The sequence below is a fragment of the Cryptotermes secundus genome, unplaced genomic scaffold, assembly GCF_002891405.2.
Source record: "Cryptotermes secundus unplaced genomic scaffold, Csec_1.0 scaffold181, whole genome shotgun sequence".
In the NCBI taxonomy this organism is placed as follows: domain Eukaryota; kingdom Metazoa; phylum Arthropoda; class Insecta; order Blattodea; family Kalotermitidae; genus Cryptotermes; species Cryptotermes secundus.
In genome coordinates, this window is record NW_019723906.1 from 461,705 (window position 1) to 481,325 (window position 19,621).

General features: G+C 36.9%; 1 protein-coding gene across 1 annotated transcript; it reads left to right on the top strand.

Moving 5' to 3' along the window:
- The first annotated feature begins 33 nt into the window (after nucleotides 1-33).
- LOC111862019 (T-complex protein 1 subunit beta) lies at nucleotides 34-19,487 on the top strand. Its single transcript, XM_023847056.2, has 9 exons — nucleotides 34-134; nucleotides 4,196-4,505; nucleotides 6,338-6,467; nucleotides 8,276-8,478; nucleotides 15,898-16,126; nucleotides 17,378-17,552; nucleotides 17,661-17,838; nucleotides 18,111-18,314; nucleotides 19,015-19,487. The coding sequence occupies exons 1-9, from the start codon at nucleotides 132-134 to the stop codon at nucleotides 19,185-19,187; spliced, it is 1,605 nt and encodes a 534-aa protein (XP_023702824.1). The 5' UTR covers nucleotides 34-131; the 3' UTR covers nucleotides 19,188-19,487.
- Nucleotides 19,488-19,621: the final 134 nt, after the last annotated feature.

Consider the following 19,621-nt stretch of genomic DNA (forward strand, 5'->3'; position numbering starts at 1 on the left):
GTCGTATGTCATCGTAAGTGATCGGAGCGGTCGTATACCGTCGTAGACGATCGGTGCTGATTGCTGGAATAAGTTGGTGCTTGAAAGCTACTTTTCTGAGAGTTGGAAGCGTGTTTTCTTGATAAGTAAAAATGGTAAGTATAGCATTTTGTTACCTTCGGAGTTGTATTTTGATCCCATGAAATTATATGTCGTATACTACTTGTGCCTCTTCAGAAACTACTCCAGGAATGCTCAAATTGTAACCACGTGTAATGTGCTGTACGAGGAGTAGTTGTGATCAGTATTCCGTATAAGAAAATAGGGAAGCAAAGGTAAAGTTAAAGTTGTCTCTTTGCCTAATTAATGAAGCACCACATCATGAAGATGTTTGGGGGAGTGGAATTATAGTTGCACCATTCTTGACCTAAGCAGTAGTTGGAAGTGAGTAGTCAGCTTCACGCTTTGGCTCTTAACCTCCAGAAATTGTACATGGTTATGAATTCAAAATTATACATGAAGTCGTGTTGATTTTTTTATTTATTATGAATGTTTTGGTATGTTTCAAGAAACCATGGCCATGTTTGACACTATGTACTCGCTCTACAATACTGTAGTCTTGCACAAATGTCACATGTTAAGCGAATGAATTTTAGTTACTATAGGATTCTGACGATGGTGTATAACACACTGATATATTGGGTTTCTGGACTTTATCCATCGTCCTGGTTTTTAAGATAACAAAAACACGACGTTTCGGAAACTGGATCTGTTTTCGTCCTCAGGTGAAGGAAAAGGGGAACACCTATTCTGTTGGGTCCGTTAGAAAGAGCTAGCCTCAATCACTGGACGTGTGTTTATTTTCAATATAGTACAAAATTCTATTGTACATATATATTAAGAGCATGCGTTTTCAGTTATACAAGGTCAGCAGTATTTGTAAATTGCCATTAATGAGTGTAAAACACCAGGAAATTATGTGAACTGTTGGTGGAGATGCAACTTCTGCTTATGCTTTTAGGAACATTCTCTCCCCTCCACAGTCTACTCTCTGTCTTCTACTGTCCATCATCTTGCACTTTACTATATTGTGGAAAAGCGTAATGAGCATAATAACTATGCGGTAAACTAAACCAATGTGAGCATGACCTTACAGACAGGCTTACTCTGGCAATAATGTAACTTCAGTACTGGAGAAAGTTGGGGAAGGATTCTGCTATTTGCAAAAAATGATTGTACCTTTGGTAGTATGGGATCCAAAATTTGTTTACAAATTAATTAATGAATCCTTGCAAGCTTTAAATAGTAAACTTCCAATAGGTTGTATATTCTTTGACCTTGAGAAGGCATTTGATTGTTTGAATCATGATATTTTATTGTCTAAACTGCAATTCTATGGTATAAATGGTAAAGCTAAAAAATGGTTTGAATCATATCTTAACAATAGATATCAGAGAATTCAAGTTTGTGAAAAAGATTCTAATCAAACTACCCATTCTTCTTGGGGAAAAATAACTGATGGTGTTCCTCAAGGCTCGGTTTTAGGCCCGTTGCTGTTTCTCATTTATATCAACGATCTGCCCAAAATCGTAATTAACAATGCTATATCCATTTTGTTTGCCGACGATACAAGCGTATTAATTAAAGGTTCAAATTCAGAAAATCTCCATATTAATATGAATAATGTTTTTAATCATTTATATAAGTGGTTTAGGACAAATTTGCTTTCAATAAATATTAATAAAACTCATAGTATGCAGTTTAAAACCAAAAATAAACTCACAACCGACGTAGATATTGTTTGTAACAATCGTCCAGTAACCACTGTGTCAAATATAAAGTTTCTTGGTATAAACATAATGGATACACTCAACTGGAGTTCACATGTGGAATGTATAATCCCAAAACTTACCTCAGCATGTTATATGATGAGAAGTATTAAACCATACTTGCCTCTAAAAACTTTGAAAACAATTTACTACTCTTATTTTGGCTCTGTTATGAACTATGGTCTTTGCTTTTGGGGAGTCTCGCCTCATAGTATAAAAGTATTTAGAATGCAGAAGAAGATAATTAGAATTATGATCGGCTGTAATAGTAGAGTTTCATGTAGAGATCTCTTTCGGAAATTGGAAATTTTGCCTTTGGCTTCACAGTATATTTTTTCACTCATGCTCTTTGTGGTTAATAATAAAAGTCTCTTTATTCCAAATTCACTAAATCATAATATAAATACAAGACATATTACAAATTTCTATCAACCCATAGCAAATTTTACGGTATATCAAAAGGGAGTGTATTATATGGGCATAAAAATTTATAATAATCTTCCTTCTTATATAAAAGAAGAGTCACTCAACCCTAAGAAGTTCAAAATTTGTTTAAAGCGTTTTCTTTATCTTCATCATTTTTATTCTGTGGAAGAATATTTCCAATATAAGTCATTATAAGTTAATGATTATGCATTCACTAGAATCACCTGTTGATCATCCAGTCTTTTATTAGTATTATTCTAGTCATTATTCTATCATTCTAGTCTAGTCATTTAAGCAATTTCTGTGATATGTTCAAACTGACATTGTTTAAATTTAAACTGCATGTTTTATTAAATTAACTTATATGACTGGAATCTACTTGATCCTACATGTTTTGTTTCAATTTTTGTATTTTATACTTTTTTATTTATGTACTTAGCTCTTGCTCTATCAATTTTAAGAATAATCACTGTATGGACATGTCCTATATCTCACTTGTATTGTGGATCCATGGAACGAAAAATAAATGAATGAATGAATGAATGAATGTTGTGCCAGTTAACACTGTATAATGAAAACACAAATAAGAACCACGCCACAGTACCCCTAGAGTCCACATCACACTGTCAGCTTTCAACAGATTTACTTCCTTGTCTACATGAATGTTTGCTTTTCCTAGAGACCAGTAGACATAGCTATGAGAGTTCATAATACCATAGAGCCCGAATGTGGCCTCATCACAGCAAACAGTTGTGTTGTGGAGCTGTACACTTTCCTTTGCCTTTCTTGGAACTGTCAGAAACTAAACCAGATAACAAGTATTTTCCTCAGCTATGGCATCTATGATTTCCAATTCAGACATGCCAAGCTGGTTCTAGTGTCTCAAGCAAGCTGCCTTAATGGGTTTTGTTATCATGAGAATGCTTGACACACCACAGAAACACTGTCCTCACTTCCTGATGAGCAACATCTCTCAGGATGTTACTTAGATGTGTCTTGCAAGCCTCAGATTTGTCATGAATTCTCAAAGTTCTTAGTATTGGAGGCTCAGTTGCCATTTCATATCCCCACCATCTTTACACATTTTCAGATTTCCAGTAACATTTCAGAATTGGGTTCCATTGTTCAAATATGAAATGGATACTATTATTGTTGTTGTTGTTATTATTATTATTATTATTATTATTATTATTATTATTATTGTTATTTCCTTATTCCATTACATATATAGTAGGCAAAAGCCTTAGATACAGAATTGTGTCAATTTATCTTGCTAATACTCATAAGCAGTTGTCAAGAAGACTTATAAAATAAGACAGTGCATGTTTACATCATAATACAATTTGTCTCTAGCATAATACATTCAAATTTATCATTGATTAAAATTTAAGATAAAAGTTTTCATCAAAAGTAACAGAATATCTTATACATATATAACAAATACAAGATATAAAAACATTACATTTATAAAATTACAAAATTAAAATTTCATGATGACTACATATCATTTGTCCCTAGTCCAATAAAACATACAATCAGGCCTTGTACAGACAGCCCAAGTTGTCAGGATAACACACACAGATCACGGGAAAACCACTGTCAAATTCACAACTTGCCATTCCACATACTGGTAGGCCATATCATCCAAATAGTTACATTAGAAAACATTAGTTGTATAATCATTATTTATTAAAATATTCATCAAGTGTATAAAAAGAGTTTAAATACAGAAATTCCTTCAAATTGTTTTTAAACTTATTTATATCATTAGAAATTACTTTAATTTTATTAGGTAGTGCATTGTCTGCAGCAATTCATGAAATTAATACAATCTGTTACATGCTTGCCAAACTAATTAGAATTATATCAATATTATTTCTTCGTCAGAATGCGTATGTAGTTCTGAGAGACAAAATAGTTTGAGTAGTATTAAATTGCAGATTTTCTCCCTGTTTTTCTAGGTGTCCTTGAATCCAGTTAGAATCTTGAAGCGTGAAGCTGAGGAAGATAAAGCAGAGACAGCTCGGCTGTCAAGTTTTATTGGAGCTGTAGCCATTGGTGACTTAGTGAAGAGCACTTTGGGTCCTAAAGGCATGGACAAGATCCTTGTATCTCAGGGCAGGAATGAAGGCCAGGTTGGGATTACTAATGATGGAGCTACTATTTTGAAGGCAATTGGTGTAGATAATCCAGCGGCAAAAATCCTTGTGGATATGTCGCATGTACAGGATGATGAAGTTGGAGATGGTACAACCTCTGTTACTGTTCTGGGTAAATATTTGAAAGGTGTTAGTGTAACTCCCAGAAGATAATTGTTTTTGTGAATAAAACTATTTTATTTTTGTTCATCTTGCAAGAAGGGTTACTGAGGTGGAGTAAGTAGAGTGTAATCGGTACATATTTTGAATGACTTTCACTTTCTGCCTGTGGTTTCAAATATTGGAAACGGTTTTTGGATTGACAGACTCAGAATAATGCAGTTGTCTTATTTTTAAAGCACATCTTTATGACAAAATTATTTTCTCATAAATGGCTGGGGCAGAGGAGACAGTGCAATGGAGAAAATCACGTGAGTGAATATTGTCTGGTGAAGTGCTGAAGGTGAATGATTACTTCCTTCAGTTTACCTACCTTTTTGATCGTATCAGAACTACTAATTAAAAGTTACGTTCCCCCCACTCATCACTGTCTTTCACCTTCGTTACTTAACCCTTTCACTGCTAGTTTGTTAAGTAACTCTCAGTACCCTCTGTGCTGAATTATTTTTGAATAAATCCTTTATAAATGATTTAAGTGCAAAGTATGAAAATTTGTGATAAAATGTAACTAATCTTACCTCAGACAGGGAACAGGCATCAGAAGTTGCAAAAATGTTAAATTATTCAGTATTTTTCACAGGTGAAAAATCCATTTAAATCAGGGTTGTCCAAGATGGCCAAAAATGTACATAGTTCACTATCCTAGTCTTATCACTATGTCACATGTTGACCAAAGTCCACAACTTTATTTAAAACTATTATGGAAAGCACTGCGCACTGTACGAAGCCATTTTTTTTAGCCCTGAGAAATACCTGCTCCACATGACCATGGAGTGCGTGCCTTGAATGATGTTTCATTATGTTCCCAATAGATGACTATGCATCTGCCAAGGTTGAATGAGATTGGTGCAAAGAAACCTGAGATTTGAAACTCTAAGTTTGCAATATGGGTTTTGTCGATCACACCAAGGACACCATGTTTTTCAGAGATCAACATATGTCGACCACAGCAGTGTAAGGGTTAAAGGTGACAGCTGAATCTGTCAGTTCTTAAATTTATGTTTCCTTGCATTGTGTCACCCAGTAGGTCAGATGGAAAATTAGGGCACTGATGTGGATCTGATGTGCATGTTAAAGAATTTAACTTTGCCATCAGTTGTTTGGCCAGCTGAGTTAGTCAGAATCACTTGTTTTTTAGTAGATTCTTAGGTTTCTTTTAATTCTCTTTCATGGCACAGAGTGTTTGTTATTCACTTCAGAAATTGTTTTCATCCCTGCTACAACAGTTTTATCACATTTGCATTTTTTAGTAACATGAATTGTAAGCGATAGAAATGAAAGTACTGAGGAAAATATTTAGACCTACGTCAAAGGAAGTATGCAGTGAGTGGAGAATATTTTATAATGAGGAATGTCATGACTGTGTAAGTAATTCAGATTAAGGGGGTTAGGGTGGATTTAACATATACCTTGAATGTGGATGACAAAAAATACAGAATTTTGTTGTTGAAACCTACTCGAAAGTGATCAGTACAGAGATCAGAAAGTAAGTAGAAGAATATTAAAGTGGATCTTAGGAAACTAGGTTGTGAGATATGAATTTCATTGAACTGTATGGGGATCATTTTCATCGATAGATTTTGTCATTAGTGTTATGAGCCTTGGGTTCTGGTACTCGAAAGAGTGAATGAATGAGAGAGAGCTAGTTCACAGCACCAAGTGCCATTCAGAACTATGTGAGAGTGGCATGTTGCAAGATTTTGTTGTTGGTGTGTAATATCTTGTGTACAGAAACAGTTATGTCCTACATCATTATACTACAAATGAGAATACAATCTCTTTAAGCTGCGGAATTGCTCCGGGAAGCAGAGAAGTTGATAGATCAGAAAATCCATCCACAAATCATCATAACTGGTTGGAGAAAAGCAACACAAGTAGCACGTGATGCTTTAACAGCTGCATCTATGGATAATAGGTGAGAAGTGCAACAAAGTCTGTCTGTATTAGATTTCTCCAGTTAAAGAATACTGAAGAAATACCAGTGTAAAATATTTATATCTTGCATTGGGTGACGACGTAACCTGTGCAAATTCGTATCTCTTATTTATGTTTTCTCACACTAGACTTTAAAGTAGTTACATTTCAGTTATAAGCTAGTAGCAATGATGTTCTTCTCATCTTGATTGAAGTTTTCAGTATTACTTTGATAGTATGTTGGCAGTTAAGCTGATACTGTATAATTTTCATGATAGGCATATTCCTTTCTTTAGATTAGTGCTCTTGGGAAGTCCCTGGACTCTTATTGTTATAACTACCTCGGTGAAAGAAGATGAGAAGGAAGGCCAAAGTCACCCTTCTGCAAGCCTATAGCATCCTGCCACGTTACACTATGCTGTGAACATGCATTGTTTTTACACGAGTACTTTTTTGTCTTTGTGTTTCGTTTTGTCTGTGATGGATGGCAAAATTGAGCAACATACCTGCATCAAGTTCTTGCGTGTAGCTTGGTAAATCCACTACCGAAACCCTTTAAATGCTTTGTGAGGCTTTTGAAGAACATTCTTTAAGCCAGTCAATGGTTTTTGAATATCATTCACTTTTCAAGGCCAGTTGAGTGTCAGTTGAAGTTGAGGAACATTCAGGGCAACCAAGCACCAGCAGAACAACAGAAATTGTTGAAAAATTTTGAGAACTCATCCACAAAGACTGTCACTGAACAAACCATGAGCTCGCAGACACCTTTGGGATCAGTTATGGAGTTTGCCAAACGATCTTAACAGAGAATTTGAAAATGCACAGCATTGCTCCTTCATCACAACAAAGTGCCTGCTCACACGTCCCTGAAAACCACAGAGTTTGTCACTAACAACAACATGGTTGTTTCCAATATTGAAAATTAAACTGAAGGGACAACATTTTGAAACAGTGTCCGGCATCGAAAGGGAATCACAAGCGGTATTCAACAGCATTAAGGAAAATGACTTCCACGGTGCTTTTTAAGCATGGAAAAAATGATGGGATCTTTATATACATTCCCAAGGAGATTATTTTGAAGGACGTGGCAGGCAAAATTGAGGAAGTTACGCCAGCATTTCTTTTTTGACGTAGTCTGGGAACTTTCCGATACACCTCATATTGTCCTGATCATTAAATGTAACAATATTTTTATGATGCAGCCAGTATTTTATGTTCCAGAATATTTAAGCATTTTTAGTTTTTCTTGTGGTTATATGAAATAATGATTTTGTAAAGTTTGAACAAGTGAACATGTGCTTATATGCAAAGAATGACTAATTATTTTGAACATGTTTAACTTCGTGTAAAGTAAAAATCCTGAGAAACATTTGAGTCAAATTGAGACTGAAGCTTCGTGCATTTTAAGAGCAATGGAAGAGATGATGTCTGCGATATATTGTATGAGTAAGTTTTTTTTATTTCCATTTCTTCATGTAAAATTAAATTAATAGCAAGATTAGAGGTCTTTTTCAAAATGTGTTTGCATATTGAATATGCACTAAACTTGTAGCCTGTAATGCATCTGAGTGGCCTTGGATAGGCAGTAGTTTCTAGGATAGTTATTGTGTTTTTTCTGTGTTTATCTTGAGATTTTATGATATTGTATTCAGTGAATGTCAGAACATTCTGAATAGGTAATGCTAGTATATTTGGCAGTCTTTTTTAACAAAGTATTAAAATTTGTGTCAAATTTTGTTGCCTTGAGATTGTTGGTCAGAAAACTGTTTTCCCAGAGCTTGCTTATTCTTGTACTATGTTCTATGGCAGTGCTGATACTGCACGGTTTAATGAAGACCTCCTGAACATAGCCCGCACTACTCTGAGCTCCAAGATCTTGTCGCAGCACAAGGAATACTTCTCCAAGTTAGCTGTGGATGCAGTGCTGCGACTCAAGGGATCTGGAAATCTTTCTGCTATCCAAATCATCAAGAAAACTGGAGGCACATTAGAGGATTCTTTCCTTGAGGAAGGTATAAAGAAAACAGAAAACAGCACGTTTTCCACATTTTAAAGTTCATGATAGATGATGTGATTTTTACATATGGTTGCAATTTAGCTATTAAGGGGGGGGGGCATGCGGTAGCATAGTTGGTAGAGGCACAATGCTACAAGCTGGAAGGTCGCAGGTTCAAGTCCCGACAAGGTCATTGGATTATTTTCAGGCTACCTAATCCTTCCAGCCACACTATGGCCCTGGGGTTGACTCAACCTCTAACAGAAATGAGTACCAGGAATTAATTAAATAATTTTCCTGGGGAGTAAAGCACAGCTGGCACGTAAGGCTGACAACCTTACCGCCAGCTTTGAGCCGATTATCTAGATAATGTGGGACACTCAACGTCTCAAAACCCTATGGACCTTCATGGCCCGGTACAAGGATAGCTTTACTTTTTTACTTTTAGCTATTAAGTATGGAGCAGATGTTATCCATATCATGTCTTGTGCTAGGAGAGAAAGTACAAATCACATATGTACACTTTTCTGCAGTGTTGGCTCTTGACTGTGCACTTAACAATGAATAAGTAAATTTTAGTTTATTAATGCTGTATGACCCATACTTCATCTTTGTAATTCTGAAATAGGAAATTTTTTGTGTCAACATATTGGTCCATCTTTGGCATGATGTGCTACATTGCATTCACCTTTTAAGTTCCACTGGGTTAAATATTCCTCATTCTGCCTTTTGGAAACATTTTATTAAAGAGGAGACATGACGCAAAAGTGAATATGATGTTTGTCATAACCAGGGCCCAGATTTTGATGACCTGAAAATATTTAAAAAATGACCCAAAAAATCCAGAAAAATTACCTAAAATATGACCCAAAAATGTAATATGTCATAAAATCAACTAATTATTTTAAAATGTATTTTTAATCTTTATTAACACTGAACTCATCTTTACTCTTTTAAGTTCATCCTCATTTTTATGTTGAAAATTAAGCAATATTTGTTGAATTTGAAGCTAAACGTTTTAATACGGGTTTTTCTGTCGTGTTAGAACGCTTATCAAATGTACAGGGGGTGGACAAAAATATGGAAACACCCAACAAAAAACACATTACCATGACTAATATGGTGTAGGACAACCTCTGGCTTGCAGTCTCATCGGAATGGATAAATAGAGGTCCTGTATGATTTGCAAGGGAATCTTGTACCATTCTTCCTGAAAAACATGGTAAGTTCTGTCATTGATGATGGAGGTGGATAGCACGCACGCAGATTGCTCTCCGAAACAGACCACAAAGGCTCAATATATTGATATCTGGCGATTATGGGGGCCATGGCAGACGTGACACTTCATCTTCATTCTCAGAAAACCATTCCTGGACGATGTTAGCTATGTGAACACAGGCATTGTTGGCTTGGTAAATGGCATCCATCACCATTAGGGAACAAAGTTTGCACCATGGGATGGGCCTGGTCACCCAAAATGGTCACATAGTCGTTGGCAGTGACATGACCTTGCAGGGTAATGATGGGTCCAACAGAATACCGCGATATGGCTGCCCATACCATGATCAAACCCCCACCATGTTTCACTCTTTGCAGCAAACAATCTGGATCGTAAGCTTGGGATGGCGTTCTCCAGACGTAAACTCGGCCAGAAGTTGGAACCAGTGTGAAGGTGGACTCATCCGACCAACTGACCGTCTTCCATTGCTCCATAGTCCAGGTTTTATGACTTCGGCACCACACTGTCCTCTTAGTGGCATTTTGATCACTGATGAGTGTCTTTGGAATTGCAGCTTATCCAGAAATACCCTGCTTGTGGAGTTCCCTTCGTACTGTTTTGGTGCTGACAGGGTTTGTGAGTGTGACATTCAGTTCAGCAGTCACTTTTGCAGCTGTAGTCTTCTTATTTGTCATCACAATCCTATGCAATGTTCGTCTATCTCGATCACTCAACACACAATTCTGTCCACGCTGGTGTTTATCGGATGCGGTTTTTTCACTCCTCCTGTATGCGGTCGTAATCTCGGATACTGTGCCTCGCGAAACACCAAAAACCTAGGCTACCTTGGTTATGGAAGCACCCACCATATGGGCCCCAACAATTTGCCTGCATTTGAATTCTGTTAGCTCTGACGTGATGCACGAGAAATTGCACAGAACACTGTCTTGACAACAAATGAAGCTTGCAACATATTGCGGAGGTTGTACAGGTAGTGGTGTTGGGCAGATACGACAGCGTGACCTACAAACGTCGCTAAAATAAACACTTCAGTTCAGGCATGCATTTCATGAGGTGTTTCCACATTTTTGTCCATCCCCTGTACATATACAGTATGTATTCCAACATTTAAGTCTTACCTCATTCAGAGTTCCAATAGATGATAGTCAACATGCGGAGATTCTCGAAAGTGAGAGAGCGCCTATTGTCCGACAGCACATTCTTGTACTTGGAGAAACTCCTTTCCATGTCTTCAGACACAATGGGAGCGTACTTGAAGTGTACCAAATCACTAGCAGTAAGTTCTTCAATACTGAAAGCTCTGAAGGACTCTCCCAACAGAATTCGAGAAATGCTACATAATGTTTCATAAACTGAGTTTTTATCCAGAACACTTCATTTTTCTTGACACCATTTTACCAGTGTCCCCTGACACTTTCTCCAAATCACTGGCTATATTTTTCACCAGATCGAGCGAATCTTCTAGCGTTGCTCCTTTCTCCTGCAGACATTGGATTCCTTCTGTCAAGGAACTGAAATTTGCCTTTATGAAGGCCAGCTGTCCTTCCATTTTGATGCACGAGAACTGTTCCTGAACAGCTTCGAATGCCCTCGCATCCTCCGTTTTCATTGAACCTACAATGTTTTTCACTACCAAAAAATGATCACAATAGTAAATTGCAGCATCAATCCACGTTCCCCACCTTGTAATGTTGGGCTCTGGGGGCAGTGGAACACCAGGAGCCATAGACTTAAAATGTATTTTACGAGCTGGAGCCTTGACAAAAATCTTCATCCTCAACACGAGAACATCCACTTGAGGAAATTTTGATCTCACTTCCTCCGTCACTTTATGCAGTGCATGAGCTAGGCAAGTAACGTGCATCAATTTCGTATAAAACGACTTTATTGTCTTGCCTGCTTTTACAATATATGGGGCTGCATCGGTCACAAAAAGCAAGATGTCATCATGTCGTATACCCTCTGGCCACAGTAGAAACATCAACCTGTCAAAGAGTTTACAAATTGTGGAATGATTAACGGATTCTAGCACCTCACTCATAAGCAGAAACACTTCACCTGGTCCTCCGATTTCCAAGGTTCCAATGATGATGTTTGCCATGTAGCGAGCCTCCGTACCACAGGTCTCATCAATGGAAACAAAAATCTTCCCATGCACTTTATTCCTAATCATTTCCAGGATACTGTTGTAGCGCTGGGAAAGGTAATTTTTCCTGAGTGTGGATTCATCCAGGATGGAACGACCACAGTTTACTTCCAGAAAGTTTTTCAGTTTTCCATTTTTCACAGCCCAAAACGGAATATTTGCGGACGTCACATCACACAGATCTCTGAAAAAATCCGATGACTTATTTCTACCTCCAGATGAACACTGTTGCAGTAACATTTGCACAGGTTTCTTTTTGTTCGAAATTTGCACAGCTTGTATATGCTTGTCGCGGCCAATATGTTGTACTGTGAATCTTTTTTCTGCCGCTACTTTTGTGTCGCACATCTTGCAGTATAAAATGTCACCATCGGTTGAAAATTTATCATCTCCAAACTCAGCTACAAATTGCTTTAAATGACACGGTTTAGTTGGCTTTGCTTTTGGCATCGTGATAAAATTAATCACTCCTGTGCAACACAGAACTGAACTTTTCTCACCGAGAACCTTTTGTCAACTGTATCTCTATCTGTACGGTCAAGGGCAAGGAACTGAAGACAGAAGGAGTTTATTGAACAACAATGTCATATGAAGCAAGAAATTCTGGCTAGAAATATGTGTAACTAAGGAAATTGCTTTGTACAAAGACCCTCAGTGTGAGTAGTCATTGTCGTACCCTGTTTTATGATATGTATTGTCAGCATTTCTGCAAAACGAATGGAAAGGGCGGGCCAGGATTACAACCTATTATTGTATACTATGGCCTTTGTAGAGAGTGCTTAGGAGAAAGTGAAAGAACACTTTGCTTCCATATTATTCACATTTCAGAAAACATATGAAGAAAAATTCCCTAAAATGGCCAAAAATGATAAGAAATACCCTTAAAAGCCTAAAATAATTACCCCCAAAATGAAAAAATGACCTTAAACCAAAGAATGACAAAAAATTACCTATAAAATTTACATTTCTGTAACCAGCAGCTCATATCTGAGATTTATATATTTAAGAGCATTGCATAGGATACAAGGAAAAAAAGATGACATGTCGTCAAAATCCGGGCCCTGGTCATAACAATCTGTTGCTAGGCCTCATTGGGTTCAATTTTAGTCAAATGAGGAATTACTGAGAAATAGCTTCTGAGAAAGTGCACATTTTATTACACATGCTTTTTTATTATTACAGTTCCTGTTCTGTGCAGTTGCAGACTGTTTCTTAAATGCAGTTTGTTTTTGAATATTTCTTTACGTCGATTTAATTCTTATATTATCTTCAGTGAAAGTAATATTTCCTTTGGTTCTGGTGTTAGTATCTTGCATTTTGCATTAAATTTTCATGGAACTCAAACATGTGGGTTATAAACAAAAAAAGAACAAACTCTGTGGCCTGTAGTCCACAAGCGAACTATACTGACCTAGCGACTGCCTCTTTTTAGCGAAGTTAGTGCTAACTTTTTGCAGATAGAGGGTATCACATGGTCAGTGCAACAGATCCCCACAGCCATTAATCTCAGTTTTCCAGACTGGAGCCACTATTTCCTTGAAATAGCTCCTCGATTATCCTCATGAGGCCGAGTGGAGCCCAGTCCAGACAGATACTTCTCAGAAAATCTAGTAGTGCCGGGAATCGAATCCAGTACCTCTGGATCTGTAGCCAGGAGTTACAGAAACTAATAATCACAGAAATGTACAGTGCCAGTGTACAGAGAGGATGGGTTAATTAGACTATTATGGACTGCTGGCCGTAAATAACTTCTGAAGTGAAGCTGCAAGTACAGTTGACGCAAAATGCTACAGCAAAATAGTGGCACCGAGTTACAAATCATTATGGCAGATGTGTGTTTCCATACATGTAACATTAAGAAGTTGACAGTTCCTTTGGTTTTGTTGCTATAACGACGTCCCCATTATAAGCCATATGCACCCTGTCGTAGTTTCACTCTACTTTCTCTGGTTTTGTTCAGTATGTGTCTTTTTCATTTGTTATGCGTAGAAAAGCTGATCCTTCTTATTGTGTTCTTTTAGGTATTGAAGTTATGTGGGGGCCTGAATATCTGCATATGAAATAGAAACATGTCACCTCTGGTTTTATAAACATTATGTTGAGATTTTTTGCACTGTAAAATAAAACATCAGTAGCATACTACATAAGATGGAAAGTGTGAAACATGCTGCATAAAGAACAACTGTAGAATCTATTCTGATATCCTCTATGATAAGATGAGATGTCAAAATTTTTAAAATGTATATGGTATGTTTAAAAGCGAGTCTTATTCAACTTTTATTGTTTGTTGCTATCTGTTGTAACCAGAAGCAAATGATACTTACAAAACAAAACTTTTTCATAGCAGTAAGACAATTTGATATTATGGTGTAAAATGTTTAGGAGTATGCAACACACTAAACTAATAGCATTGTGAGCTTTTTGTAACAGAAAAGTTAACAAATCCTTATTTTTAAATCAAGAGCTGACTACATATTTAACTTATATATCTCTAAAATGACTGTTCAGTCGTTTCACTGAGAAGGATTTATTTTCTCCTTTCTTTTGCATTGCTAGACAATTTTGTCTTTATTGTTTGCATCCTGTTATGTATCATCAATGGAGGGTGGTAATGTGGCCATCAGCACAACATTTTATAAGTAAATAAAACTAATTAACGTGTTAATACTGTTTTATTTTTACACCACATGTTTTGATCCGTGTGATCATCCTGGCTACAGTAAATACTTAACTTTTACCATTGAATTGTTGAATCAGTATGGATCTATATTAGTGAACACTGTGTATCACTTTCACTTGTGAGTCACTCTTACAATCAATGACTACACTTAAGCACTCATATCATATACAACATTTATAAACGTGCATACTGAATGAAATAATTACATAAACAATGATATATAGTGAAGAGAAGAAATGTGCTTATAAAAGGTCATCAGAACTGCATCCCATAAGCACATTCAGTATATACGTAATCAGTACAAATATACAAACCCCTGCTCCTACTGCAGACCTACAGTACATAAAGCTACAAACAACTATTCAGGACACATTTCTATAAAATGTACAAACATGAAGGAAAACATGATTGATCATATTACAGAGGTCATCCCATTTATATTGTATTCTATTTTATCAATCAGTTTATTCAACTACTTTTAGTATTTAACATTTTTAGTTCTCAAATTTTAACCATATCACTTAATAAGAAAATCAGAATATGGCCCAGAATTTAAACATTTGATATCCAATTCACGATGTTCACTAATATAGGTCCATGTTAGTCCAACAATTAAGTGATTACAGTTATTAACCACCTACTGATGATCACACTGATCAAATTTTTAGTGATGCAAAAATAAAACAGTATTAACATATTATTATTATTATTATTGGAGAAGGTGGGTTTCCCCATGCACCGTGACTAATAGTCTATTGTACATCCCCCTTTGATATTCTACCAGTTGCCATACCCTGTCGTTACTGGTGCTCACTATCAGCCCCGTTCAGCCAGCGAGGCTGGCAGTGGTACCCGATATCTTCCCCATCTACCGGAGGCATTGGAAACTACTTGGGCAGGAAACTTTGCCTAATTTTGCTCAGAGGTCTCCTAGAGACATGAGGATCTTTTATGTGCCATAAATCTACGACACGCGACCCACAGGTTAAAGTCCTTCCCGGAGGACTTGTTCCCTGAATTTTTTCGCCCTTAAAAATTCCGTGACCTCCGCCAGGTTTGAACCTGCGTACTTTGAGTCATGAGGTGGGAACGTCGCCCCTAGACTACACAGGTCGCTAACAATTAGTTTTATTTACTTATAAAATGTGCTGATGGCCACATCCCGTGCCCAGATTATTTCATATAATTTATAAAAGAGTCCTTTTCCTGTAAGGATTTAAAAGTATTTGTTTTAATTGAAAGCACAATTTTTTTATGTTGCTTTAAATACATTTTTCTATGGAGTTCATTGTGTACAGTCTTGTCTTCATTAATCCTCTTGAAGCTTTCATATTTATAGTTCTGGTATAGTTGTGTGGTTCTTGTGTAGGTTTCCTTCTGGACAAAAAAGTGGGATTGCACCAGCCCAAGCGTGTTGAGAATGCTCGCATACTAATAGCAAATACCCCTATGGATACTGACAAAATCAAAGTTTTTGGATCTCAGGTACGGGTTGACTCGATGGCTAAAATAGCTGAAATGGAATTGGCTGAGAAGGAGAAGATGCAAGATAAAGTGAACAAGATCCTTAAACATAATGCAAATGTGTTTATTAATAGGTAGGTGGCTATTGGCAACATCACATTAATTTTAGAGATACATGAAAAGTTTTCAGCCTTCAACAAATTCTCACCTTTTATGTCAGAACAAAATGTGTTACAGGAGCAGATTTAACTGAAGAACTGATGATTATTGATTGATTCATATTTGTGTATATAACAGTTAATAACCTGTAATAGAAAGTATAGAAGTAGTGAATTCCTTTTGTATGAGATGAACCATTCTTGTGCTTATCAGTTATGAATATCTGTGTACATACTCTTGGCAGTCTGAATGTTTGTGCATGAGACACTAGTGCAAGTTATATATCTTGTGGCTTCAGGCTTTGTATTGTGGTTTTATTGATGGTATTCATAAGAGATATTGATATGTCAGCACACTTTTATGCTGTTGAAATACAAGAGATATTGGGAAAGGAAATTCTCATATTGAGTAAATTTTTCTATGCCTGTGTCAAAGAAGTCAGCTGCCTGTGAGGTCAACCGTGTTTTTGCACCTACCATCAGCTCCTCATTATTTTTGAAGTGCTGTGATCTCAACAAATAGGTTAACAGGTGGTAGTTGCTCAGAGTGAGATAAGGGTGTATGGAGGGTGGTCAGGTAACTCCAAGCTCAAGTGCCCCAGCAGTGCTTGAATGTGAGCAGTTTTGTGTGTATGTGCATTGTCATGGAGGAGCACTACTTCAGAAGCTACTTTTACGTTTGTGACATTTTACATCATATGTCTACAAAAAATTATACTTCTGTCAACAGTTATTAAAATATAAAAATTATGTAAATAATGAAGATTAGAATTCAGCATAACAAACGTGTCCAGAAGGTCACCATGGGAATTTTGGAGGCTGTATTTTTGTAATCATGTCTGTTGAAGAAACAGTGCACTGAAGTGAAGTTCACCTTGGAAGGTTTCCATCATTAAATCTGTCTTTATTCATTTTCTGGCTCAATGGATATTTAGCCAGGAAATGATTTTTGACCCATACACACCTCAGCATCTCTGGGGTTCTGCTGTCCACAGCTGCAGTAATCCACAGTTTTAATTCTGTAAGTTGGTCGCCTGTGCACCCATACAAAACATTTCTGACAGTAATTGTGTGGGGTCTCTTTTTTTTCTTTTCTTTTAATGTATACTGAGTGGGTTGCTACACTTTGGGCCTAAATAATATGTAGGCCAAATGCAAGAAATTTTCCATCTGCTTCGCTCCACTTGTTTGTTTCCTTTTAATTTATATATGTTTATGGATTTTCAGACAGTTAATCTACAATTACCCGGAGCAGTTATTTGCGGATGCTGGTGTTATGGCTATTGAACATGCTGACTTTGATGGTATTGAACGCTTGGCACTTGTCACAGGAGGAGAAATTGTCTCTACGTTTGATAACCCTGAGCTTGTGAAGCTTGGACATTGTGATGTCATTGAACAGGTCAGAATATTTTATTCACAGGAGGAACAATGTGACAGTTATGGTACTATGAAAGTTAAAAAATATGTGACACAGTTTTGTTGTAGCTTGATACACGATTGTTTGTAGGTTATGATTGGTGAGGACACACTTCTTCGTTTTGGTGGTGTGGCATTGGGTGAAGCTTGCACAATTGTGATAAGAGGTGCCACACAACAGATACTTGATGAAGCGGAGCGCTCTCTTCATGATGCTCTTTGTGTATTAGCAGCAACTGTTAGGGAGACTCGTACTGTTTATGGTGGAGGTAAAGTTCTCATTCCCCCTTCAGTTATTTTGTAAGTAGAATGTGGTGCTAATTCATTTGATTCTTTGTATGCATATTTCCTCAGCTGCCCCCCCCCCCACATAATTAGAAAGATGAAGGTAATTTGACGTCTTTGGGAATAATAACCCTTTCCATAAAAGTTCAGTTATGGGTTTTGTTAATAATATCCATAAGAGTTATTTGAAATCCTTCTATTCTTACCACTATATTATATGTTTCTTTGGGTTTTTACAGTAATATTTCTGTCCTAGGCTGCAGTGAAATGCTGATGGCTTGTGCTGTGCAGGCTGAGGCAGCCAGGACTCCTGGCAAAGATTCTGTTGCCATGGAGTCATTTGCTAAGGCTTTGCAGACATTGCCGACGGCAATTGCGGATAATGCTGGCTATGACTCTGCACAGTTGATTAGCGAGTTGCGTGCAGCTCACAGTCAGGGATTTAACACCATGGGACTTGGTAAGTAACACAGAGGTTGAGCTGTAAGGAGATGTTAAAACTAAGAAATAGAATGTAAGATTTGAAGTGACAGCTTAGCCATGAGGCCATTGACTTTGCCCCCCCCCCCCAACGGGATACTATACCTGCTCTGGCCTTCTACCTGTTGGCCCTTCTCCCTTCCCTTGCTGTTCATATATAGCTAGGTGTCTTGACTGGCACTCAGTCTACAGACACCTGCTCACGCTGGTTCATTGCTCGCGGATTTCTTATACCCTGAATATGAAGGCGATACATTCCTCCAACATGTCGGTTAACAAAATATCTGCACAGCACCACATCCCAGAAGACAGCATTCTTTTAAGAAATAAAAGTTCATAAGGATTAAGCTGAAATCGATACAGTTATGAGAATGTTGAAATGCTGTAGGAAGACCTTACAGTTTTATCACCGTTTTTCTTTTGTATGGATTAAAATAAGAGACTTACAAAATTCTTTGTAGTTATTTTTACCATAGCATTCTCTGTAAAATATATGTTCTTTTTTGTTGTTCAATTATTAAGCATGTGTGTAGCCACACAGTTGTGAAGAGAGACAAATAATCTGTTTGAAGTACCTCTAAACCTCTGACCGTCCTGACAAGCTCATTAACCAGGTGGACTTCTTGAATTGCAAAATGCTTCTTTATGTAATAATATACAGTAATTAATTTTTTTTTCAGACATGGATCAGGGAAAAGTTGGGTGTATGAAGCAGCTTGGCATAACAGAATCATTTGTTGTGAAGAGGCAGGTAGTCTTATCAGCTTCAGAAGCAGCAGAAATGATTCTGCGTGTTGATAATATAATCAAATGTGCGCCAAGGAAGCGAACTCAAGATCGAGGCCACTGTTAATTGATCTGATGTTTTCTACAGTATTTTGTTAAACAATAAACATTTCATTAACTTCCTAATATTTTCATTGTCACTTTATATGATGTTACTAATGCTAGCAATGTGAGAAGTCCCAGATCAGATGCAATCTCATACAGTTTGGCTACCCACTTTGTTATGGCCTTAAATAACCAATGTTTAGCAAGCTAAGCATAATTGTAACTGAAGCATTTCTTCACATTCTGATTCTGTACTCTTTACTGGATATTTTCATTTTAATGATATTTGTTGTAACATTTCAGAATAAAGTAAATAACTTGACATTTTTGTTACACGCTTCATTCTGCTTAGAGTAAACTCAGAACACACCATTGTTGCTGTTATTGAAGGAGCTCTGTATGTTGTGAAACAAATTTGTAAAGTAAATCTTCTGAGATAAACATATGAAAATAAGC